The sequence below is a fragment of the Bos grunniens genome, chromosome 3, assembly GCF_055505025.1.
Source record: "Bos grunniens cultivar Pamir isolate PY7600 chromosome 3, Bosgru_T2T1.0, whole genome shotgun sequence".
Lineage (NCBI taxonomy): Eukaryota > Metazoa > Chordata > Mammalia > Artiodactyla > Bovidae > Bos > Bos grunniens.
This window is the reverse complement of record NC_141167.1, coordinates 15,375,865-15,401,679: the sequence shown is the minus strand read 5'-3', so window position 1 is coordinate 15,401,679 and position 25,815 is coordinate 15,375,865. Positions and strand designations below refer to the sequence as shown.

The 25,815-nt window shown below is 42.5% G+C and overlaps 1 protein-coding gene and 1 non-coding gene across 2 annotated transcripts; one reads left to right on the top strand and one right to left on the bottom strand.

The window, feature by feature from the left end:
• The first annotated feature begins 9,153 nt into the window (after positions 1 to 9,153).
• Positions 9,154 to 25,781, top strand: PPT1 (palmitoyl-protein thioesterase 1). Its single transcript, XM_086381007.1, has 9 exons — positions 9,154 to 9,293; positions 13,922 to 14,031; positions 14,246 to 14,373; positions 14,854 to 14,924; positions 16,426 to 16,528; positions 19,758 to 19,848; positions 20,700 to 20,798; positions 22,549 to 22,620; positions 24,335 to 25,781. The coding sequence occupies exons 1-9, from the start codon at positions 9,170 to 9,172 to the stop codon at positions 24,455 to 24,457; spliced, it is 921 nt and encodes a 306-aa protein (XP_086237133.1). The 5' UTR covers positions 9,154 to 9,169; the 3' UTR covers positions 24,458 to 25,781.
• Positions 24,007 to 24,153, bottom strand: LOC147375075 (small nucleolar RNA SNORA79). The gene has a single exon (XR_015161745.1). It is a non-coding gene; the product is annotated as a small nucleolar RNA SNORA79 (small nucleolar RNA).
• Positions 25,782 to 25,815: the final 34 nt, after the last annotated feature.

Here is a 25,815-nt window from a genome sequence, read left to right as displayed (position 1 = left end):
TCAATTATGTAGAATAATATATTTCCCTTTATTGCTTATAGGAATATTGCTTAAAGGGAATATATTCCCTTTAGGGCTTCCCTGGTGGCTCTGATGATAAAGTGTCTGCCGGCAATGCAGGAGACCTGGGTTCTATCCCTGGGTCAGGAAGATCCCTTGGAGAAGGAAATGGCAACCCACTCCAGTACTCTTGCCTGGAAATTCCATGCACGGAGGAGCCTGGTAGGCTACAGTCCGTGGGGTCACAAAGAGTTGGACACGACTGAGTGACTTCATGTTATTGCTTAAGCCAGTTTGCGTTGGGATTTCTATTATTTGCGATCAGAATCATCGTAACTGAAGCACAATGAAAGGCACTGTTCTCTACTAGGTTACACATTTATTAGACATGTTTATCATAGACTAGTTCTGTGTCAAGCATGTGCTATGCACCAGGGAGATAGTAGTAAACAAGGATGTGTCTTCACAGTTTAAAAGCAGCCCCCCAGGCGCTTTTTTCTGGAGGGTCGGTCCCTTTGTTCTTTGCTGTGAGCCCCCGACATTCAATCCTGGCTTCTCTCTTCTCAGAGCTGACACCTCCTGCCTTCACCACATGGGACCTTCTCTAGCCAATTTTGTCTTAAAGCATATTTATCTTCGCAGCCCTCCTTGTCATATCACTGTTTCAGTTGGAAGTCAGTCAGGGAAACAGAAACTATTTTAGATGTTTCAAGCAGGAAGGAATTCATCTCAGGGAAATAGTTTTTGTCTCAAACCATTAGAAGAGCTGGAGAGGTGGAGCTCAGAGTAAGTCGTCCTTTGTTCTCAGAACTGTCACTGGCTTTCAAAGAGTCAAAAGTTTTAGGAACTGCAATGATTACTCCTGCAAGCGGCACGGAGGCGTGGGGAACTACATGGAGACTACTGCAAAACCTCTTGTCTTCCTGCTGCTTGCTGGTGAAGAAACAACAATATATAGCTTCCACTTCTCGTTTGCTTTCCAAATCTCATCTGAATGACTTTCATTGGCTGGCAGTAACCTGAACTCCACTGGTGAATTTCCAACAGACAGTCTGACACAGCCAGTCATCAAAGGAAGAACCTAACCCCTTTCTTTTAAGGAATTGTCTGCTAATCACAGTATACCTGGTCTTTGAAGGCAGTGGGGATTTAACTGGAGCAGGTTCCTAGAGAGAATAGTTTACTGGACAAAAAGTAGATCTTGTATAAAAGGAACCAAGGGGCAGGGAGTGGGAAAGCAACTTCAGTTAGAAACAATTCAGTATTTTTGCTATTTCGTTGTTGTTCAGTCTCTAGGTCATGTCTGACTCTGTGACCTCGTGGACTGCAGCACACCAGGCTCCTCTGTCCTTCACTGTCTATCTCCCAGAGTTTGCTCAAATTCTTGTCCACTGAGTCAGTGACGCTATCTAACCATATTATCCAATTTACCTTCATTCATGGACCTAACTTTTCAGGTTCCTGTGCAATAATGTTCTTTATAGCATCGGACTGTCACCACCAGACACATCCACAGCTGAGGTCATTTCTGCTTCGGCCCAGCCACTTCTTTCTTTCTGGAGTTATTCGTAATTGCCCTCTGCTCTTCCCCAGTAGCATATTGGACACCTTCTGACCTGGGGGGGCTCATCTTCTGTTGTCATATCTTTTGGACTTTTCATACTGAGAATGGGGTTCTTGCAGCAAGAATACTGGAGTGGTTGCCATTGCCTCCCCTAGTGGACCGTGTTTTGTTAGAACTCTTCACTATGACCCATCCATCGTGAGTGGCCCTGCACCGTGTGGCTCATAGCTTCATTGAGTTACGCAAGCCCCTTCTCCACCACAAGGATCTGATCTGAAGGGGGAATCAGAGATCACCTCCTCCCCAGGAACCTTCGAAGAAGACTGCGTGATGATATGATCTTCACTTCTTGTTCACTTAGAGCCCAAAGTTAAGGGATAGGTCTCCTGGGAAAACACACATGCAGAGGAAATTCAAGCTAACTCTCTATATAAGAATGTGCATGGGCAACCAGGTATCTAAAGAGGCAAAGAAGCAAACAAACAAAACAAGTTCTTGTATAAAGAAATGAGACTTGTCAACATTAGCAATGAATGTCATTGTGAGGGAATAATTGTTTGAACCTAGAATTGTTAAGAAGAAATTGAGCCAGATACTAATTAAAGGCTGTATAAAGACAGATTTTATTTAGTACCACTGCAACATGGCAGTGAAACTAAATTTCACTAAAACTCATTTTCGAATACAACAAAGACAGCTGGAAGAGCAAAGTGAGGGGGGTCAGTGAATGGAAGTTACTAAGGGGAGAGACCTGAAAGGTAGGGGGATTCTTGATAAACGTGTGTAATAGGATTCTATGGCTCAGCGGGTAAAGAACCCACCTGCCAATGCAGGTAATGTAAGAGATGTGAGTTTAATCTCTGGATCAGGAAGATTCTCTGGAGAAGGACATGGCAACCTATTCCAGTATTCTTGCCTGGAGAATCCCATGGGCAGAGGAGCCTGGCAGGCTACAGTCCATATGGTTGCAAAGAGTTGGACATGACTGAAGCGACATAGCATCCATAGCACGAAACATAATTTTCGTTTGTTTGTTTTATTTATTTGGCTGTGCTGGATCTTAGTTACAACATGTGGGATCTAGCTCCCTGACTAGGGATTGAATCCAGGCCCCCTGTAATGGGAACTGAGTCTTAGCCACTGGACCACCAGGGAAGTCCCACAACAGGATTTTTGCTAAGAGCAGGCCAAGGACTTAGATATTAAGGGCAGGGAATCAGTAACTTCATGAGGTATCAATGGTGATGAGATACTAAGAATGGGGCAAGTCTTGCTAAACTAACTCAGCAGGATGCTTGCTAAAACTGGGCTAGGCAAGAGCCCAAGGGTGAAGACGAGTCAAAAAGAGGACTCAGAGTAGCCTGTCTAAAGTTTTGTCAAGGAGTCTTTGTCAGAATTCTGTACCTAGCCAAACTGCCAGCTGAATGTGAGGGCAAAATAAGAAACAAGTAGAATGCAAAATGGGTAACATCATATACTCTATGTGAAAAAAATACTCATAGATACACTTCCATAAAACTTCTGCAAAATGAAAATCGAATCTAACAAAGATCTATATGACATCGGATAAAAAAGATAGAAGTATAAGACTAGACAAAGTGAAAAAGGCTTGGGAAACAAAAATTAAAGATCCATAAGATCCTGATACATGGAAAGCTTCTTTTTGAGCTACAAAGTTTTGATGCTATACGGATATATTTCTATCACTAAGGATCTAATCATGTTACTTGGTTCTACAACTATTACTTATAGAATTATAATATGTGGGCACTTGAAATCTCTGTTAATTTTATTGAAAAGTCAGTGGGTGTCTAGATCCTGGTCATCAATAATCATGTTTTTTAATGGCAAGCAACTTTACCAAATTTTAACAATCTATGAAAAGTGCTTTCATTTATCTGCAAAAACAGAGAATTGAAATTTATGAGTGTTCAGATACTTCTCCAACTTCTCATTGTTCCCTGCCTAATTAGGGAATGTATATGTATCTTATTAACTTTCAGTATTCTTTGAAGCTACATGGGAATTCAGACTTTGCAAGCTCTCACTTCCTATTATACTATTAATAAGCATCAGAAGCTACTTATTAGAATAACAATCTGGAATTGACTTAAATTGAAAGAACTTTGTCTCATACTAAATGGTTCCTCTTAAAACCAAATCCAAAGGAAGTAAGAACTCTGCTGGTACTTCTCTACATGGATACTTTGAACTATTTGATTAAAAACTGCTTGGGCGGGGAATAAACTCTGAAGAGATCAATGGAAGAGACAGACAAGAGGCTGAGCTTTGTGGGATGGACTGTATTTGCCTGGAATAAAGATGATGAGCCCATTCAAGATGCTATAAATGATGTTGGAAAAGGAGCAGAGAAGGGATTTTCAGGCAATATCTCTAGTAGATCAGACCAGTTAATTCAAGATTAGAGGGAGATACGTTTGGAAAGATGGTTTGGGTTTTTTGTTTTTTGAAAGCAAAAGGATCAACCATATCCTGAAAACTAGGAAGAAGTGTTGAAATTTTTTCAATTTGCTTTAAGAAAAATTATGCTGTTGTTCTTATAAAAAATACATTTTCATGATAAAGAATTTAAGCAATGCAAAACACATACACACAAAAGAAAAATATTTTAAATCCCTCAAAACTCATCATCAAAAATAACCACTATTAACATTTGGCTAACTTCATTCTAAATATCTTTGCATGCTTTATTACAGATAGAATGATAGATAAATAGGAATGTAAATGATATATCTAATTTTTTTAAATGGCATCATAATTTATGTGCTATTTAAAAATTTCTTTGCAGGCAGATGCTTTACCGTCTGAGCCACCAGGGAAGTCCATATTTAAAGATTAACATGTGTTAAATTCAAACTTAGTTGAATTTAACAGAATTTTTAAAAACTAGAAGAAAAGCTAGACATCAAATAAGGGTTTATTCACTACAAGAGCTATCATTTCTTAAAATATCAATTTAAGATAAGAAAAAGTGGTTTTGATATTGTTATTCTGTTGTTTTCAAAAAACATGTTTTAAATTAAAATCAGTTGATCCTCAATTCTTAAAATCTTCAGTTCAGTTCAGTTCAGTCGCTCAGTCATGTCCGACTCTTTGCGACCCCATGAATCGCAGCACGCCAGGCCTCCCTGTCCATCACCAACTCCCGGAGTTTACTCAAACTCATGTCCATCGAGTCGGTGATGCCATCCAGCCATCTCATCCTCTGTCATCCCCTTCTCCTCCTGCCCCAATCCCTACCAGCATCAGGGTCTTTTCCAGTGAGTCAACTCTTCGCATGAGGTGGCCAAAGTATTGGAGTTTCAGCTTCAGCATCAGTCCTTCCAATGAACACCAGGGCTGATCTCCTTTAGAATGGACTGGTTGGATCTCCTTGCAGTCCAAGGGACTCTCAAGAGTCTTCTCCAACACCACAGTTCAAAAGCATCAATTCTTTGGCACTCAGCTTTCTTCACAGTCCAACTCTCACATCCATACATGACCACTGGAAAAACCATAGCCTTGACTAGACGGATCTTTGTTGGCAAAGTAATGTCTCTGCTTTTGAATATGCTATCTAGGTTGGTCATAACTTTCCTTCCAAGGAGTAAGTGTCTTTTAATTTCATGGCTGCAGTCACCATCTGCAGTGATTTTGGAGCCCCAAAAATTAAAGTCTGACACTGTTTCCACTGTTTCCCCATCTATTTGCCATGAAGTGATGGGACCAGATGCCATGATCTTAGTTTTCTGAATGCTGAGCTTTAAGCCAACTTTTTTGCTCTCCTCTTTCACTTTCATCAAGAGGCTTTTTAGTTCCTCTTCACTTTCTGCCATAAAGGTGGTGTCATCTGCATATCTGAGGTTATTGATTTTGCCCTATTTCTTAACTGACTGAATTTCACTCTAAGTATTTCTCTTTTCTATAAGTTCTTTTATATTTGTGGGAACTGCCCAATACCTTTACTTTTGAATGACATCTTGACTGGGTTTACAATTATTAGATCACAGATTTGTCCTTTCAGAACCCTTTCAGAAACCTATCAGAACTGCTCCACTGTCTTCTGTCTCTGAATGTTGCTGTTGAGATATCTGAGGACAGTCTGACTTTTTTCCTTAGAGATGATTTGCCTTTTTTTCTGCCTGGATGTCTGAATTTCAATAAAATAACTGAAATACATCTCAGGGTTAAATATTCTGTATCAAATATTTGACCTTTCAAGCTACAGACTAACATCATTTTAGAGGAACTTCTGTTCTTATATTTTTTAAAACTTCTTATTCCATTAAGAGTTCTTAACTCTGAGGACACCAACAACTTCTGTCTTCCATATCTAGTAACTTCTCTCTGATTGTTTTAATCTCTTGGTGTTTTTCCATTTGCCTTTATTATAATTATTTCAAGCCTTTTTCCACATCGATAATTCAACTTCCAGCCATGTCTTTTCTGTTCCTTGCTGTTTTAATGTATTTATTAGTTCTTTAATGACACTGTTTTGGTCTCTACTTTATCAGATGTGCGATTTCTCTGTCCATCTCTTTCAGTTGTTTTATTGTCTCATTTTTGAGTTTTGCCTACTGAGTTTATTTTCTTTTTAGATTGTTTTAGTGCTGAAAGCACTTGGAGTGGTTTTTTCTGATTCTCTATTTGCCTCTTGAATTCCTTCCTACTTGATCTTAAACTGGTTTGATTTTCCTAAGGAACAGCAATTTGAGGCTGTTATTTTTCTATGACTTATAAGCTAGTTTGAAGGAGAGGAGGGTGCAGAACTTAGGGGAGGTAGGATGCAGTCTTTGTTAGAATACAAATATTCTGCAGTCACTTCTGAGGTTTCAAGGGTCTACTTCAGAATTCACTCTACTATGGGAAAGAGCCTCCCCTGATTCACTAGGCTTTCCTGGAGTCTTCACTGCTACCTAAAGACTTAGTCTATTCTCCACTTCTCACTCCACCTTCTTCTCCTCAGCAGCCATTTTCACGTCTCCGGAGAGAAGAGATAAAAGATAAGGAAGCCACTTACTTTTCTCTCAGGATATATGTGCATATATGTATGTGTTAATTTCTAGGATTTTGAGTTTTAGCAGTATGAGTATTGATGGAATGCTCCAGACCAGAATCTTCTATATCTTTCCTTGACTGCCACTTGTTGACATTCAAGATATTAAGCTGTTACTCTTTGCGTGCTGTGGATGAAATTTTAACTTTTAAAACTTTCTTGGGTATTGGTGGAAACAGAGTCTATGAGAAAGCTTTATTTCATTGCCTTAACCGAGAAACACAATAATTTTTAATGTACATATATATCTTTTACTGATTATAAAAGTTATGTATCTATTATACATATTCATTATGTTGTATACCTCAAACTAACACAATGTTGTAGCTATATTTCAATAAAACTGGGGGAAACATAAGTTATATATCCTTCCTATAAAAATTAAAACCATACAGAAGCGTATAAAACACAAAATGAAAGTGCCTTATAATTTGCAACTGAAGACTGTCGCTCGTTGTGCGGCACTACAAGCATGAAGTCTCTAGCCTTCAGTCTCTGACCTTCAACATCCCCTGAAGGGAGTTCAGGGTGGAGATCGGGAATGAAGCACAGTGGGCTCTGGAAACAACTGGCAGAACAGGCCTCCAGGTAGTCAGAGATTTTCAGGAGATTTTATGAGCCCCAATTCTTGCATCTTCTCATGCCCAGGAAAGCACTAAAATCCTCAACAGAAGCATCTGCTCCTCCTGACCAGCAGCTACCTTATAGCGAAAAGCAGCAACCCTCTGCCAAAATAAGCACTTGATTGCAGGTCTCTTGCTTCACCAAAATCACATTATACACTGACATCTGCCCCTTAACCTCTTTGGAGCAGATCCTCAGAGCTCTCTGAGAAATTATCTCTGGGCTATAGTCCTCACTTTGCCCCAAATAAAACTCACATCACAGCTCTTATGTTGTGCACTTTTTTTCAGTTGACATAATACCATCCCCCAGATGTCACTTTTGACAGCTTCCTGATCTTTGTATATATTTATTTTCTTTCTTTTTGCTTGTCAGTGCTTCAGCCTTTCAGTCAAAATCAGGAGAAATATGTGAATATACAGATGTTGGAAGAACAGCTTTATTAAGCTAGGTTTTACATATCATAATGTTCACCAATTTCATGTGGACAATCCAACAATTTTCAGTAAAGATAGAGTGGTATATCCATCACAATATAAATACTTCTTTAAAAAAAATTTTTTTTATTATTTATTTATTTTTGATTGCACTGGGTCTTTGTTGCTGCTTGTGGCTTTCTCTATTTGCCCTGAGTGTTGCCACAGCTTCTCTGGTTGCAGAGCATGGGACTCAGTAGTTGCCCCTCAGAACAACATATATATTTCCTGTAAAAATACAGTTCCTAGTTTTTCCTTTAAAATAGATCAAAAACATTTTCCCATGTCACTATATACAACTTTGGGCTTCCCGGGTGGTGCTAGTTGTAAAGAACTCTCCTGCCAATGCAAGAGAGGTAGGGTCGATCGCTGGGTGGGGAAGATCCCCTGGAGGAGAGTATGGCAACCCACTCCCCTATTCCTGCCTGGAGAACCCTAGGGACAGAGGAGGCTGGGAGGCTGCAGTCCATAGGGTTGCGAAAGAGTCAGACATGACTTAAGAGACTAAACAACCAGCACCACATATACAAATTTACCTATCCTTTAATAAAATCCACCTCACAATTTTCCATTATATAATGGATACACTTTAATTCACTTAAACTCTCCATTTAAACAATTTCAAAGTTTTGCTGAAAAAAATCATTTTTTTCTTTTGCGGGCAAGGATTGAGATTACTAATCTAGAGGCAAATGAAAAGTGGGAAATGGTGGATGAGAGGTTCCTACCATAATTCAGCTTTTGAGATTATACCAGAAAATGGCAGTGGCTTTTCCCACCATGCTTACATCCATCAGACGCTCTTGTCAATCTGGAAGTTGTGACACTTCTAGAAAACATGTACCTTCCCTCTCTATCTTAGCTTATACCAGTCCTTCTCTGGCATTTTATCTTTGCCTTTTGAAGTTCTATCTTTCCTTCACGATAGCAAACACCACACTGCTATGATTAGCCCTGGAAATTATAACTCTCCTTCAATTTCTGACAAAGAGCTGAGTCAGCTCTTTTTTCTTTCTTCCTTGTCTTTCACAAAGTACTTTTCTTCCAAAGGCAGGGCGATGCAAGGGTAAGAGCAAAGCCTTTGGATCCACCAACGTACTATCTCTGTGACATTGGTTACTAACCCACATTCTCAGTGCCTCAAGTGTCCTGACCTGTAAAATGGGGAGAAGGGTATTTGGGCGTGATGGGAATTAAAGCAGTTACCAGATGTAAAGCGCTTAGAACAGTGCTTGATGCACAGGAAGCACTGAGAATATGTTGGCACGCGTTTGATTTCTGATGGCGAGCAGTCTACTGGGGTAACTAGCCAGGAGAGACGCCCGTCGGACCGGGGTAACCCAGACGGAGGTGTGGCGGATGCGATGCGCCCGCGGCCGCGGCCGCCCTCGCGCCCGCGCCTGCATAGAGGCCGGGGCCAGGGGAGCGCGGTCACGTGATATAGTCAAGATGGCGTCGTCCGGCTGCTTGTGGCTTTTGGCTCTCGCTTTCCTGCTGGGTTCCTGCACTTCCCTGGCGCTGGGGCATCTCGACCCGCCGGCTCCCCTGCCGCTGGTGATCTGGCATGGGATGGGTGAGTGAAGGAGGGAGTGAGAAGAGAGTCAAAAAGGTTTCGCGACCCTTTCCCTCTCCGAGCCTGGGTTCGCGTCTGCAAAGTGCAAGTGTGGAGGGCGGGGACCATGGTCACACAGGACCGGACTGGCTCCACGTTTTAGGATTTAGGGGTTATCCTGCATTGGAAAGGGAGATGATGAGGAAGGAGCTGTCTTTTCGTAAGCGCTCACAGCAGGCTGTGCACTGCGGTAGGGTTTTACGCGGTGTCCTGGTTTAATCTCACGGCAGTGGCGTCAGGGTGCAGCATCCGACTCTCGCTCGGGAAGGCAGGGTTGTGCCTGCGCGACCGCGGTATCTCCATCCTTTTGTTCATTCATGCATTGAACAGAGATTTCTTAGGCACCTGTAATTCGTTTATACTTTTGACGCGTAGCCATTGACTACCTACTGGATCCTGAGGATACAGTAAACTAAACAGACTAAATTCTTTGCTCTTTTAGAACTTCCCAGTGGAAGAGACAAACGATAAATAAACATATGTCAAATTCCTCGTGCAATGGAGGAAAATAAAGCAGGGGAGGGGGCGGATAGAGAGTGCAAGTGAGGGCTTGCAGTTTCATAGAGCAAAGTCAGGATTTACTGAAAAAGTGATTATCTGAGCAAAGGCCTGAAGTCCATGAGAGAAGATGCCATGTGAGTATATGGTGGAAAGATCAGCAAATGCAAAGCCATGAGGCAGAAGTATATCTAGTATGTCTAGTGTGTTCAAGGAGCAACACTCAGGTCAGTGTAGCTGAAACGCAGTGAGTCAGAAGAAAATAGGGGTAGGAGGATGGCCTGCATATGTTGTTGGGGCTACTAAGGCTACTGTAGGAACTTTGGCTAGAAGAGATGGGACATTGTTGTGAGTTTTGAGCAGATGAGTGACATGATCTGATTTGCATTTTAAAAGCACTCTAGTTCCTATATTCCCTGATGCTGGGAATGATTGAAGGTGGGAGGAGAAGGGGACGACAGAGGATGAGATGGTTGGATGGCATCAGCAACTCAATGGACATGAGTTTGAACAAGCTCCGGGAGGTGGTGAAGGATAGGGAAGCCTGGCATGCTGCAGTCCATGGGGTCCAAAAGAGTCAGACACAACTGAGTGACAGAACAAAGACAAGTTGCTATATTGAGACTAGATTGTAGGAGGTCATGGACCTTTGCAGGGAAAAAAGTTAGAAAGCTTTTGCAATAATCTAAACAAGATGCTGGGAAAGATTGAAGGTGGGAGGAGAAGGGGACGACAGAGGATGAGATGGTTGAATGGCATCACCGACTCAATGGACATGAGTGAGTAAACTCTGGGAGTTGGTGATCGACAGGGACGCCTGGCGTGCTGCAGTCCATGGGGTCACAAAGAGTCAGACATGACTGAGCGACTGAACTGAACTGAAATGAGGTGACGGTGACTTGAAAAAGTATAGTAAAAGGGGAGATGTTGGAAAGTAGTCAACATTTGGAAACAGTTTGAAGATAGAACCAGTAGGATTTGCTAACAGATTATATATGGCGTGAGAAAGGAGTCAAGGATGATTCCATGGCCTGGACAACGAGAAGGATGAGGTTGTCATTTTACCAAAATGGGGGAGCCTGTAGGGTGAAAATCAAGGATGTGCTTTGGGACTTACTAAATTTGAGATGTTTGTTACATATTCAGGAGATGTAGAGGCATTTGGAGTTTGGAGTCTTGAGACAGATACAGGCTGGAGGATTAAGTTGGGAACCTTTGGCATATGGCTAGTATTTAAAGCCGTGAGACTGGACAAGATCACCTAGGGAGTGACGATATTCAGAAGAGGAAAGAGGTCTAAAGACCGAGCTCTGAGGCATTCCCAGCATCTGGAGGATGTAGAGATGGAATGCATGTGTGCTAAGTCGCTTCAGTCATGTCTGACTCTTTTGAGCCTGTGGACTGTAGCCCGCCAGGCTCCTCTGTCCATGGAATTCTCCAGGCAAGAATACTGGAGTGGGTTGCCATTTCCTTCTCCAGGGGATCTTCCCTACCCAGGGATCAAACCAGATTCTTTACCCTTAAGCCACCAGGGAAGCCCCCAGGGGGATGGAGAGGAACTAGCAAAGGAGACAGAGATAGAACAGCTAGGGAGAAGGTGGAGTCAGGAGAGTGCAATGTCTTGGAAACCACGTGAAAATGTTTCAAGAGGAAGGGATAGCAAACTGTGAAATGTTGGTGATAGGTCAACTAAGATGAGGGCTAAGAATTGGTTATTGGATTTAACAATGGGAAGATCAGTAATGACCTTGATTAAACCACTTTTAGGGGAGTGGTGAGAGTGAGAACCTTATTGGAATAGGTGAAAGAAAAATGTTCAGAGAGGAATTAGAGTCAGTAAGTAGAGATTGTTCTTTCAAGGGTCTGTGCCAGGGCCTCAGGCTACTGCAGTGGAGTTAAAAGAGAGCATGAGAGCTCTGTGTTCTCCCAGAGCACAGTCTATTTGGAAGCCACCTAAGTAACCCGTGATTATAGTTCAGTGTGAGAAATAGAACATGCTCGAGCTCTTTTCCTTCTTTAAAAACGAATTTTTAAGTTTAGCTCTCAGGTTGAAAATGGAAAGATTAAGTTCAAAATGGAAAATGATCTTAGCCCACTTATCCTACTCAGCAGTCAGTCACTTTGCTTCCTATTCTTAGTTCTTGGTTCCTTGAAACAGGAAGAAAAAAAAGTGCAGAATGTGAGTTCAGCGTCAGCACTTACCTGAGCTTTCTTTACTTGTCTTGCTCTAGTCCTGGCCCTAAAGAGAGAGAAGATTTCAAGGTGCCTTGGGGCCTGTGAGCCGCAGATGCTCTAGATGATAAGAGAACACGCACCTCTGCTTATTTTCAATTGTGAATTTGGGGTCCCTATGATACCGTGTTGGGCTTTTGAAGTTATTACTTGTTAACAACATGAGCGGAGCAAAAAATGTTGTTCTTTTTGTTGTCGTTGAGGTGAAATTCATGTAACATACGCTTAACCATGTTAAAGCATAAGTTCAGTGGCATTTAGTGTATTCATGTTGTGCAACCACCACTTCTCTCTAGTTTCAAAACTTTTTCATCACCGCAGAAAACATGTGTGCCCCGTTTTAAGGAATCACTCTTCACCCCGTCTTCCCATCACCCCAGGAAATGTTCAGTCTGCTTTCTGTTTCAGTGGATTTGCCTGTTCTGGATGTGTCATATAAAAGGAACTATACAGTATATAAGCTTTCATATCTGGCTTATTTCACTTAAAATAACATTTTTGAGGTTCATCCATGTTGTAGCATGTTTCAATACTTTGTTCCTTTTTATGGCAAAATAGTATTTGCTTGTATATATCTACCATAATTTGTTTATCCAGTCATCCATTGACGGACTTTTGAGTGTTTCCCACCTTTAGCTATTACAGATAATGCTGCTTTAAGTATTCTTGTACAGGGCTCTGTAGGGACATAGGTTTTCCCTTTTCTTGGTTATGTATTTAGAATTGAAATTAATGGGTCAAATGGTCATTGTGTATTTAACTTTTTGAGGAACCATCCAATTGTTTTCACAGTTTCCACCAGCAATGTGAAGGGTTCCTGTTTCTCCCTGTCTTTGCCAACACTTGTTATTTTCTATTTAAAAGTTTGGTTTTTTTTTTTTGCTTTGGATGATTTCTTTTTATTTTGCGTTTCATATATTATCCAGTTTCACATTCTCACAGGATCAGCAATTACAACAGCCACCTCGTCTCCCAAGTCTGAAAACGGCAAGACGGCCACGGCCGCGGCCAAAGGCGAAGCACTAATGTGCTCACGAAACAAAAAATTGCACAATTTTTCCTTCATTTTTCTTAAACTAATGGCTGACGCTAAGGCTCACTGCTGGAGAACGGAAACCCTTTTCTTCTTCATGCCTCAAACGAAAACGTTAAACTTATCTGACAAGGCGGACAAGGTCTCTTCATAATTAATTGCACACACACACGAAAAAAAAAGTTTTTTACATTTATTTTTTATTTTGGCTGCACTGGGTCTTCGTTGCTGTGTGAGGGCTTTCTCTGGTCACAGGGTATGGGTTTCTCGTTGCGGTGGCTCCTCTTGTGGTGCAGGGGCTCTGGGGTGAGTGGGCTCAGTAGTTGTGGCACACAGGCTTAGTTCCCTGTGGCATGTAGAGTCTTCTAGGACCACATCCCCTGCATTGGCAGGTGGATTCTTAACTACTGGACCACCAGGTAAGTCTGTTATTTTCCATTTTTAAATAAGTTAATTAAAAAAAATATTGAAGGCTTTAAAGGCATCTTAGTAGGTTTGCATTGGTACCTCATTGTGATTTTGATGTGCATTTCCTTAATGATCAGTGATGTTGAACATAATTTCATGTGCTTGTTGGCCATTTGTATATCTTCTTTGAAGAGATGTCTGTTCAAGTCCTTTTCCTATTTTAATTAGATTATCTTCTTGCTGACTCGTAGAGTTCTTTGTATATTTCAGATATTAAATGCTTATTAAGTATGTTTTGCAAATATTTTCTTCTCTGTGTTGACTTTGCATATTTTCATTAATGCTTTTGAAGTACAAAGTTTTAAGTTAAATAATGTTGTGTTACTCATAAGTTTCCATGATTGTCTTTGTTGTCTAGGAGACAGCTGTTGTAATCCCTTAAGTATGGGTGCTATTAAAAAAATGGTTGAGAAGAAAATACCTGGAATTCACGTCTTGTCTTTAGAGATTGGGAAGACTCTCAGAGAGGTGAGGCGCTTCACCGTTCAGTTCCTTTGAAGGTTTGCTGACTGATTTCGTAGAATGTAATATTAAAATGCATTACCTTGCATTTTTAGCAGAAGACCATACAATGATACTTAAGTTCTTGAGTGGCTTATGAGGGTACCAACCTAAACAAGTTTGCCTCTTAGAGAAGGTGCCAGTGCTTGTGTTCAGCCCCGTCCTTTGATTTCTCTTTTAGGATGTGGAGAACAGCTTCTTTTTGAATGTCAACTCCCAAGTAACAACAGTGTGTCAGATTCTTGCTAAGGATCCTAAATTGCAGCAAGGCTACAATGCTATGGGATTCTCCCAGGGAGGCCAGTTTCTGTAAGTCCCTTTCTGTTATATCATACCACTTATATATCGTATCACGTGAAACTGACTGTTTGCCCTTTAATGCAGGTAGATCTATCCGTTTAGTGTTTCTGGAATCTTCATCTACCTTGGATGGGAAACTCTTCTAAAATAGCCTCTTGAAAGAAGCTCTGTGGAACTTAATTTATTTTCTATGAAGGAATAAAGATTTGTGTTTGGCTGTATCAGAGGAAAATAAATCCTGAAACTTTGTGGCTTTGGGGAACCACAGATTAAGTAACTTAATCTGGGAAGTTTTTTTTTTTTAAACTTTTAATTTTGTATTGAGGTATAGTTGATTAGCAGATAATGTGAGTTTCCGGTGAACAGTGAAGGGACTCAGCCATACATATATATGTACCCATTCTCCCCCAGACTCCCCTGGGGAGTTGATTATTGATGATCTATTTCCATCTGACAGTGGAAACTGATAATCCCTTTTTTTTTCTCCAGGCGGGCAGTGGCTCAGAGATGCCCATCACCTCCCATGGTCAATCTCATCTCAATTGGGGGACAACATCAAGGTAACTTTGTCCTTTTTACCTAAAATATTCTAGCATCTCTATTTGTACAAGAAGTCAGCCATCCTCCCCCAAATCCTGTTTTGCTAAGCTATAACAAACTAGCCAGCAGTGATGACAAAACCGGATTCCAGACACCTGGAACACAGGGGAGTCATTACATTACTGCCTACTTTTCTCTAATATAATTGACATGATTTCCTGCAGTTGAGATGGTTGCAGCCGTGTAGCAGGCAGTGGTTGAGGAGTTTGGAAAGTCCAACAACCTTTCCTGTTTTGACGTGAGTGGTGTCATATTGAATTGGGACTTAGGCAGTGAATAGTGTCTAGACTTTTTTTGTCTGTAAAATTAACAGCAGAGATTAAATCTTTCAAAAAAAAAACACCCCAACAGGTTTGCTATTTAGATAGAATTAATAAACTTTTGGGGCAGATGTGTCTTGGGGTAGAACTTTATTTCTGTTCTGATGGATTTAGCTGTTAAGCTGGTTGAGTGTAGGAGCAGGATTCCCCTTATAATCAGTAAATTGAATTCATCCAATTAAGTGTTAATTGGGCAAGTAATTTGGTATCGTAGGGTCCCTCTCACAGAAAGAAGCTAAAATAAGACGCTGCCCATCTTACGGGAATTTTTCAGAGGAGGAAATAAAATAACAGGTAGGAAAATACTTTTTAAAAGTATATGTTTTATTCAGATGCAAATTGGTAGAAACAGCTTTATCATTCATTCATTGATTCCATGAATATTTATTGAAAACCTCAAAACAAGACCGATAAGGTTTCTGTCTTCATGAAACTTCCATCCTAGTAGGGGAGAGTAGACACGAAACAAGTAAGCAAACAAAATAAATACAGATAGCAGTAACTGTGGTAAAGAAAAAACACAATAATGGCAGAACAGTGGTTATATTTGTGAAAGGCCTGGCCGCTGGAGCCAGAATGCTCATGTTCATGTCTTGGCTCCGTCACTTACTGTCTAACCTCAAAGTATCTAACTTCTCCATTTAAAAGTTTCCTATCCGTAATATGCTCTAAATAATGATTTCTACTCCACAGGGTGATTGTAAGGATTAAATTAATTATTGCCAATATATGCTTAGAATTGGTATGTCTGGTACCCCGCAAAATGTTATTGATGAGGACGCAGGTATAACTGGGTTGGGGGAGGAACAGGGGTTGAGCACTGCTTGAGTTAGGGTTCTCAGATATGACTTCTCTAAGCCAAGACCCAAGAGATGAGAATGAGGCCCCCTGTTGAAGCAGTGAGAAGCACATCCTCTGGAGGGGAGTGGGTGCAAAGGGCCTGAGGCAGAAAGGAGAGGGAACACCGGAGGAGGAGGGAGCCGGTTAGAGTATTAATTCCAAAGACATTATTTCCTTAAGAAATGAATGAATGAAATCAGGATCTATTGCTGGTTTTTTTGTTTCTCTCAATGCCCTGCACATAGTAGGTATTCAGGACATGATTATTAAAGGCACGGGTATTTGTCTTCTGCTGCTGTAGGTGTTTTTGGACTCCCTCGGTGCCCAGGAGAAAGCTCACACATCTGTGACTTCATCAGAAAAACACTGAACGCTGGGGCTTACAACAAAGCTATACAGGAACGGTATGTACGGTTGGCCGAGAAGGATGCAGAACTGTCACCGCATGATGATATCACGAGGACTTGCATGCTAACCGTGATTCTAGGAGTAGTTGCTAGTGATATTTAAATGATATTCAAATGATTGTGAATATCTTTATACTATCTGCTTCATTTTATTGTAAATCTAAAGCTGCTCTAATAGTAATTTAAAGAAAGGGAGGACATTTTTCTATATAAGAAGAATGTAATTACAACAATACATTTTCATCTTAAAAAAAAAAACAAGCCTATAGAAATTACTCAAGCTAAGAAACTACTGTTAATATTTGAAGGACAGATTCTTTATATTGTCAGCAGCAAAGGGTTAACCTCTTACATCAGTGTCCTCAACTACATATGTTTGGGTATTTAAACATATTCAGAATTACTTTTGGAGTATGTTGTCCTTCAGTTGTTCCCAAACCTAAATTATATGTCAGACCCCCTGGGAAATTCATTAAAAATGAATTCCAGAGCTTCATCCCTAGAAATTTGGATTTAGTAGGTCTAGAATATTCTGGGTGATAGCTGAGATTTGGGATCAACTAGTATGGTTATGGGGCTTCCCAGGTGGCGCTAGTGGTAAAGAGCCTGCCTGCCAATGCAGGAGACGTAAGAGACTGGGTTTGATCCCTGGGTCAGGGAGATCCCCTGGAGGAGGGCATGGCAACCCACTCGAGTATTCTTGCCTGGAGAATCCCTTGGACAGAGGAGCCTGATGAGCTACAATCCATGGGGTCACAGAGGAATCAGACATGACTTAGTGACTAAACAACAACAAAGCAAAAGAATGGCAACAACGTGGCAAGAGTGCTGAGTCGTGTCCAACTCTTTGCGACCCCGTGGACTGTAGCCCACCACGCTCCTCTGTCCATGGGATTCTCCAGGCAAGAATACTGGAGTGGGTTGCCATTTCCTTCTCCAGGGGATGTTCCCGACCCAGGGGTCGAACCAGAGTCTTTGGCATTGCAGGCAGACACTATAACCTCTGAGCCACCAGGGAAGCTAAAAGAATAAACTGTGATAAACTCACAAGGGCAAAGAGAACAGAGAGGAGAGAAGAGATGATGAAAAAGATGTCAGTATGTTTTTTGAAAGAAAGCAGATGAATGAGTGATAACTGTTTTAGCAGAGCAGAAAATTCTGAAACCTTTATGTCTGTTGAAGGAAACACTGACAAGAAGGGACCAGTTCACTTTTTATAATCTCAGAAAGACTCAGGAATTTGACATCTAAGATACTTTGGTAGAGTAAGTGCATGAGACTCTTTGTTGAAAATCTGTAGAAACAGTGATCAGACTCCCCGAATCCCTTAAGTGTATGTCCAAGTGACTGCTCGTCCCCAACCCTGACAAGAGAAGCCAAATTTATTTTCTGGAGCAGTTTAACTCAAGAAGTACCAGACTTTGTGATAATAAACACAGGATGGTGATAAGATACCATAGTGAAAACCCACCTCCTCCTGTTTGATTCCCAGAATGATAGCAGCCAGGTTATTCCTCCTTGGCAGAAGTTTGATGGATCCCTCCCTGAAAAAACTGATTGGTCCCAGAGAGATCTGCAGGTTGATGTTTTGCAATCCTCCAACAAATCAGGACTCCTTTCGACTAGCACGTAGTGGAACCACCAGTAGATAGCTGTCTAAATTAAAAGACACTTACTCCTTGGAAGGAAAGTTATGACCAACCTAGACAGCATATTAAAATGCAGAGACTTTACTTTGTCAACAAAGATCCGTCTAGTCAAGGCTATGGTTTTTTCAGTGGTCATGTATGGACGTGAGAGTTGGACTGTGAAGAAAGCTGAGTGCCGAAGAATTGATGCTTTTCAACTGTGGTGTTGGAGAAGATTCTTGAGAGTCCCTTGGACTGCAAGGAGATCCAACCAGTCCATTCTAAAGATCAGTCCTGGGTGTTCATTGAAAGGACTCATGTTGAAGCTGAAACTCCAGTATTTTGGCCACCTCATGCGAAGAGCTGACTCATTTGAAAAGACCCGGATGCTGGGAGGGATTGGGGGCAGGAGGAGAAGGGGACAACAGAGGATGAGATGGTTGGATGGCATCACCAACTCAATGGACATGGGTTTGGGTAGACTCCAGGAGTTGGTGATGGACAGGGAGGCCTGGCATGCGTCAGTTCATGGGGTCGCAAAGAGTTGGACATGACTGAGCGACTGAACTGAACTGTGTGAAGAACTTCCAACTGTGTGAAGAATTTCCATTCAGCTCAGTGAAAGTGAAAGTGGCTCAGTTGTGTCTGACTCTTTGCAACCCCATGAACAATACAGTCCATGGAATTCTCCAGGCCAGAATATTGGAGTGGGGAGCCTTTCCTGTCTCCAGGGGATCTTCCCAACCCAGGGATTGAACCTAGGTCTCCCGCATTGCAGGCGGATTCTTAACCAGCTGAACCACAAGGGAAGCCCAAGAAATCTGGAGTGGGTAGTCTATCCCTTCTCCAGCCGATCTTCCCCACCCAGGAATTGAACCAGGGTCTCCTGCATTGCAGGCGGATTCTTTACCAACTGAGCTATCAGGGAAGCTCTTGTTTAAATATGAACAGTGAGCCAAGGACCGCCACCCACCCCTCCATCAGACATCTGAGGAAAGCTTCCAAAATAGAAGATAGATCAAAACAACAAAAAGTAAAAAGGGACTTGGAAGAAACAGATGGCAATTCAAGAAGCTGAAGGAAACCTTAAACAAAAAAAAAGCCTATGTTATTATCTTCAGAGAGAAAGAGATCATCCATGACTCTAGAAAAGAATTCAAATAAAACCAATCATTAAAGAGTAAGAGAGAGATCCTGGAAGTTCAAAATAAGATAGCCCAGGGACTTCCCTGATGGTCCAGTGGTTAAGACTCTGAGTTCCCAATGCAGGGGAGCCTGGGTTCGATCCCTGATCAGGGACCTAGACCCCCCTTAGTACCAGCTAAGGCTGTGGCAGAAACAAGATGCAGTGATGGACAGCAGTGGAGGAGGTGCCTAGTTTGGCCAGAATGGTCTTTGAAGAAAAGATATTTAAGCTAGGTCTCAAGGACAAGAAGGAAGGAGCATAGGAAATGCTAAGGAAAAAGGGATCAGGCAGCAGGAACAGAAGGCTCTGGTCTTTTGCCCCTTCGGTCTCTTGGTGGCCTGTGCCCAGGGCCAGCCTCAGGCATACTGACTAGTGTGCCGCTTGGTCACCTTTATTTTTTTTTCTCCCGCAGCCTGGTGCAAGCAGAATACTGGCACGACCCCATCAGGGAGGACATATACCGCAACCACAGCATCTTCCTGGCAGATATTAATCAAGAGAGAGTAAGCACCCAAGCCAGGCTACCATAATTGTGCATTCCCTTTCCTGTTAGGGACATTATAAACAGATGAGCAGTGACTGTCCAAATATCCCAGGCAGAACCCAGGAAACCGGAAGTTCTGTGTTGGGGGAGGCGGTGCTTATGAGGTTCAGTTCCTTCTGCTGCTGCTGCTGCTGCTGCTAAGTCGCTTTAGGGAGGCTGAAATTCATTTGGCTTTCTTCCTGTGGATTCTTCCTGTTGCCTAGTGTTGAAGCAGCGGGGTGAACTCAATAGGTGCTGGCTGGCAGGAAACTCAACTGCTGCCTTACTGAGGGAAGCCTTTCCAGTGGATCGCTTTGGGGTCGTATTTTTTCAGAAGAGTGATTTACTTACGAAGAGAGACTGCACAGGGCACTGAGCGCGTCCCAGAGATGAACATGGGTTGGGAGATTCTGGCTCAGTTTTTATTGGCATATCTGGAGGTTTAAAACAAACAAACAAAAACAGAATTTGAAGAGGGGGGCGACGGTAACAGAATAGTATGGCAGAACCACTCAGAGTTCGCAGTTTCTTATTTTGCCTTGGCTTTCTCTGGCTAGAAGCCTTTAACCTATGTGATGGAGACCTGTGGAGTGCAGTGAGAGATTCATGGTGGCCATCTGTCCGCCATGGTTGCTGGGAGCAGTCAATCAGATGGCATGTTAAGAAAAAGGCTGTACCTGGTGTGTTCTGGGCAGGAAGCGAGAAAAGCAGCCCATTACCATGGAGAAGAAACCCAGGGTCACGCAGACCAGAGCACTGCAAGCTTTTAATTCCCTGGCTAGAATCTGATGGTAATGTCCCCACGGTTCTTACTATTGCCTTTTCCTCCAGGGTGTCAATGAGTCCTACAAGAAAAACCTGATGGCCCTCAAGAAGTTTGTGATGGTGAAATTCCTCAATGATACCATTGTGGATCCTGTGGATTCTGAGGTGAGACGCTTCTTAGGCCACAACATGCCAGGAGACTGGCAGAGAAATGGCATTAAAACATAGCTGCCTGAGGACTTCTCTGGTGGTTCAGGGGTTAAAACTCTGTTCTCCCAATGCAGGGGATGCAGCTTCAGTCCCTGGTCAGGGAACTAAGATCCCACATGCTGCAACCAAGACCCAATGTAGCCAAATAAATAAATCAATTTTAAAAAAACAAAAAAAAACCCCACAGCTGCCTACTCGGAAGAATTGTCAGTCCCTTCCACCCACATTTGTGTAGAGCAGGGGTTCTGAGGTCTATAAATGGGACACTCAGGGTTGTAACCCCCCACAACCCAAAACTGTTTGCAAACTTATATACAGTTGACCCTTGAACAACATAGGGGTTAGGGACGCTGGTGCTTTGCACAGTCAGAAATCTACATATAACTTATAGTTGTCCCTCAGCATCCACAGTACTGAACAAAATCCACAAAAAAGTGGACCCGAGCAGTTCACACCCATGTTGTTCAAGGGTAAGCTGAAGTTGCATTCTCTGAGGAAGGGTCTGGAAATTTTTTATCAGATTTTCAGAAATCTGTGATCCAGAAAAGGTTCAGCAGCACCAGTCCAAAATCTGTAACTCCCTGAGGTTCACATTCACGTTCAGCCTTGACTTGGCTTTGATTTCTTTCCAACCTAATCTTACTTCATGATCCCTTCATCCCCTCTCAGACCAAGTCATATTGCGCTACTGGAAATGCCCTGCTCCCGGCCCAGGTTTCTTGTGTTCCTTTGTTCATGCTTTAGTCTCTAAAATGCCCTTCCCTGGGCTTCTCCACCTGACAGGCTCCTGTTCAGCTCAGATGTCATTTCCTCCATCCAGAAAGCCACCCCTCTTCTAGGCAGAATTTACTCCCTCTTAAGAATTATCAGTCTCTATCATATCAGTGTTCATCACACTGTGTCAGAGCACACCACAGCCTATGGGCTGAATCCACCCTGCACCTGCTTTTGTATGGCCCACGAAGGAAAATGGTTTTTGTTTTTAAATGGTAGAAAAAAGTAAAAAACTTTGATAATGTGAAAATTACATGAGTTACAAATTTCAGTGTCTATAATAGTTTCATTAGAATGCAGCCATATTGAGACTTCCCTGGCAGTCCACTGGTTAAGACTCCAAGCTTCCACTGCAGGGGATGTGGGTTTGATGCCTGGCCAGGATCCCACATGCCATGCTGGGATGCAGCTGGGAGCTGGTGGGCAGAGACAGAGGAAAAAAAGAATGCAGCCATATTCATTTAAAAAATACTGTCTCGTGGCTTTTGTATTACAATGGCAGTATTTAGTAGTTGCAACCACGTGGCCCCTTAAAGCCTGAATTATTTTGTGTTTATTATGGAAAAGTTTGCTGACTTCCATGCTAAACAATTAGTTGTGTCTGTGCATTGGACCAGAGCTGCTTAAAAGTAGGGACTGTATACATAAATTCGTCTTGGAATGTTTATACCGCACAAGGATTTTCAGAGTAGGTGCTCAGTAACTGTAGGAAGCAGCAATTCTAGGGAACTGGAAAGCTCTTCGGAATGATTAACTCACACCTCAGGATCCACCCTTAAGAAGAAATGACTCAAGACATGCTTTGTTGCCCCTCCTTGCTGCAGTCTTAGGGAGTTGTTCGTCAGTAGTCTTAGCTACTAGCCAGTCTTGAAGTAGTTGGCGATGTGCGGGTGTATCTGATCTGACCTCCTTTCTTCCTCCTCTCCTGTAGTGGTTTGGATTTTACAGAAGTGGCCAAGCCAAGGAGACCATTCCCTTACAGGAGAGCACCCTATACACACAGGTAACTGGGGAGGGGAGGTGCCGTCCTTGTCAGCTCAGTTCTGGGAGCTGCTAGGTGCTTTGGTGACATACCTGGTCCTGTACACTCCAGCACAGCAGGTGCTGTGGGCAAGACTCGTTAGGCTGCTGATTCTGGCACCAGCTTATCAGGCACTGGTTTACTGAAGTCTCCATCCTGAAGGTTAAAGGACCTGTTCCTCGTGTTTTCAGGCCTGGGCAAGGAACATATCTCTAACTCCTTCTGATAACAGGGTTAGAACTGGCTTCCTTTGCTGAGGCACAGTCCATCACAAATCCAAAGAGCCCCCACATGAGAAAATATGGAGGGCTGTTACTTCAAAACACTAATATCAATAGATGCTGTTAAACCAGGCACTGACAGGGGAAAGCTCCTCCTGCAGGAGACTGGGAGGAACAGAGCTATGAATTTTGCTCAGGGTAGGCTTTTTTCTCAAGCAGCTTTTCACCACTCCCAGTTCTGGAGTCTCCCACATTCTCAGGCTTTTATCTTGGAGACACTTTTCCTAAAGTGCAGAAATGATACATCTGAACCACTTGCCTTCTATTCAGATCCCAAGTAATTTCAGAGGCCAATTGTCATCTCTTGGCTTTTCTCCTGCCTCTGGTGCTCTGCTGCGGGTGAGGTAAAAGGAAGCTAGGGTCTGTTAAGAGTTTTGCAAGCTACAATTAAGAACTTGTCATGAAACTCAAATTGGTGGTTTGATGCTTTTGAACTGTGGTGTTGGAGAAGACTCATGAGAGTCCCTTGGACAGCAAGGAGATCCAACCAGTCCATACTAAAGATCAGTCCTGAGTGTTCATTGGAAGGACTGATGTTGAAGCTGAAACTGCAGTACTTTGGCCACCTGATGCAAAGAGCTGACTCATTTGAAAAGACCCAGATGTTGGCAAAGATTGAGGGCAGGAGAAGGGGACAGAGGATGAGGTGGCTGGATGGCATCACTGACTCAATGGACATGAGTTTGGGTAAACTCTGGGAGTTGGTGAATAGGGACGCCTGGCATGCTGCAGTCCACGGGGTCTCAGTTGGACACGACTGAGAGAGTGAACAGCAGGAGCAGCATTCTGGCACCATCCTAACTGCTCATCTTCCCAGCCACACTTGTTCAACAACCCAGCTGTCATGACTTATCCAGCTGCCGAATGTTGAAGTGTCTGAGTTTTGTTATCTAAGAGTTGGGTATGTTTTAAGTTCTCTAGCTAATGTTCTCCCATCTTTGGCTCAGTCCCAGTTGACATTTTGAGGCGGTTTTGTCCATGGCTTGCCCACTTGTAGGTGGTCCTCTGGAAGCTTTGGGAGACTTTCCAGAAAGCAGAGTATAAAAGTCTGTATAGAACAACCTCAATGGCACGTAACTTTTTTCCCAATTGCTTGACTCCATAAAAATCAGAAGACAATAATGGACCACCGCCCATCCCCATGGTGTCCTGAGAGAAGACCGATCAGCTTAGATACACAGTGGACCAAAACCCTACCACCCAAGGCTTCAAGCAAGGAGAGGAACAGCCATCAAAAACACGTTTTTAATATTCAGGGGAAAAAATGGGAGGGAAGTATCCTTATTTGCATTTCATTTACCTAAATTTTAATACTCAAGAGAAAATACTGCATTTTTGAGAATATCTCGTTAACATTATTTATGATTTTACTGTGAAATCATTAAGCTTCTTAATTATGGCCTTATCCTCTACAGGACCGCCTGGGGCTAAAGGCAATGGACAAGGCCGGACAGCTGGTGTTCCTGGCTCTTGAAGGTGACCATCTTCAACTGTCTGAAGAATGGTTTTACGCCCACATCATACCCTTCCTTGAGTGAAACCCTTGTAGTCTGAACCAGAGCTCAGGGAACCCCTCCCACTCCCAAACCAGTTCCCTCTATGCCCAAGCCTGAGCTCAGATCCAGCTAGCAACTAATCCTTTTCTCTAGTCATCATCAAACATGCCCCGCTTGGAAAGATCCAAGATACAAATCTTATCCTTTGCCTCATCCTATCAGCAGATGGTGCTGAATGCCAATTTAATTAGCTAATAGCCGTGGAGCTTGTTTTACAGCCTTTGATATGGTCAGACTCTTTTAGGAATCAGGAGTTTGCTGCAGGTCAGTGCCAGAGCTTTGCCCAGGCCTGGATGAGACTGAACAAACTGAACCAATGAAATAGTCTAAGATGAGTGACTTTCTCAGGAAAATCTAGCCACATCTCAAGCCAAGGGGCCAGTACTCAGGCCTGAGGTATTCACAAAAAATGCTTTAACTGTTCTGGTGATTTGACCAGTGCTCAGAAAAGTATCGCTTGGCTAATGCATCCATGTAATTTCTTTATGGCTGTCCTCCTCTGAGTATGTTGCTTTCTGTGTGTCTTGGGTATTATTTTACAAATTCCGGCAGCCCATGATCTTGCCTTGGTAGCACGGTCTCCTTAGGTAGTGATGAATTAGTTGCTCTGTCACAAAAGGAGGGAAGTAGCACCCAACTGGATTGCTTAAGGCAGGAAGTATACATATTGCTTAACTTAGATGGGGACGATAGGGAGGTTTAAAGAAAAATGTAAAAATTTAAAAAGGAGGAGGTAGCTGGTTCTTTCCATTCCACCCTTGATAAACCTGTCCCTTCTGAATATGACTGGTGGTCTGGATTCCAGAGTTACTCTATTGCTGGCGTTAGCAAAGAATGGGAGGGGGAAAAATATGAACAGATCAGGCTTTCTAACTTCCATCTCAAAAATGTGTATTACCAGCACACTCCAAACTGCTTCTGATGTGTTCTGTGAAAAAAAAAAAAAGATTGCTCAAGAAAGCTTAGGGAACATTCCATATCCCTTTTCTCTTGGAGATCAACCCACCTTAGACTATTAAGGACTCTTTTGAGAATTTCTGCTAAAGACAACATCTTAGCCCCTGACTCCCTTACCCCATGAAATCCTAGCACCACTTCTGGAAGACTGTTCTGCAGAATGCCCCATCTGTGGAAATGATTAGCTGCATTTGGGGGAAGCACTTTCTTAAGTGCTACAAAGTTTACCTTCTGGTTTTCCTTCACCTCTTTCAAGACTTTTCAACTGAAACAAGGGGATGAAAGGCAAGAAGTGGGGACGGGTGAAAACAATTTTATGAAGTCGTCTAAAATAAAGAGTAGTTTCTTATCCTTGGTGTCATTTTTCTTTTCAAAGTTCTTAC

Coding starts and splice junctions, on each gene's coding strand:
- PPT1 (XM_086381007.1), top strand. CDS start 9,170: ATGGCGTCGTCCGGCTGCTTGTGGCTTTTGGCTCTCGCTTTCCTGCTG. Junction 9,294..13,921: donor GGTGATCTGGCATGGGATGG/GTGAGTGAAGGA, acceptor TTTGTTGTCTAG/GAGACAGCTGTTGTAATCCC. Junction 14,925..16,425: donor AATTGGGGGACAACATCAAG/GTAACTTTGTCC, acceptor CTGCTGCTGTAG/GTGTTTTTGGACTCCCTCGG.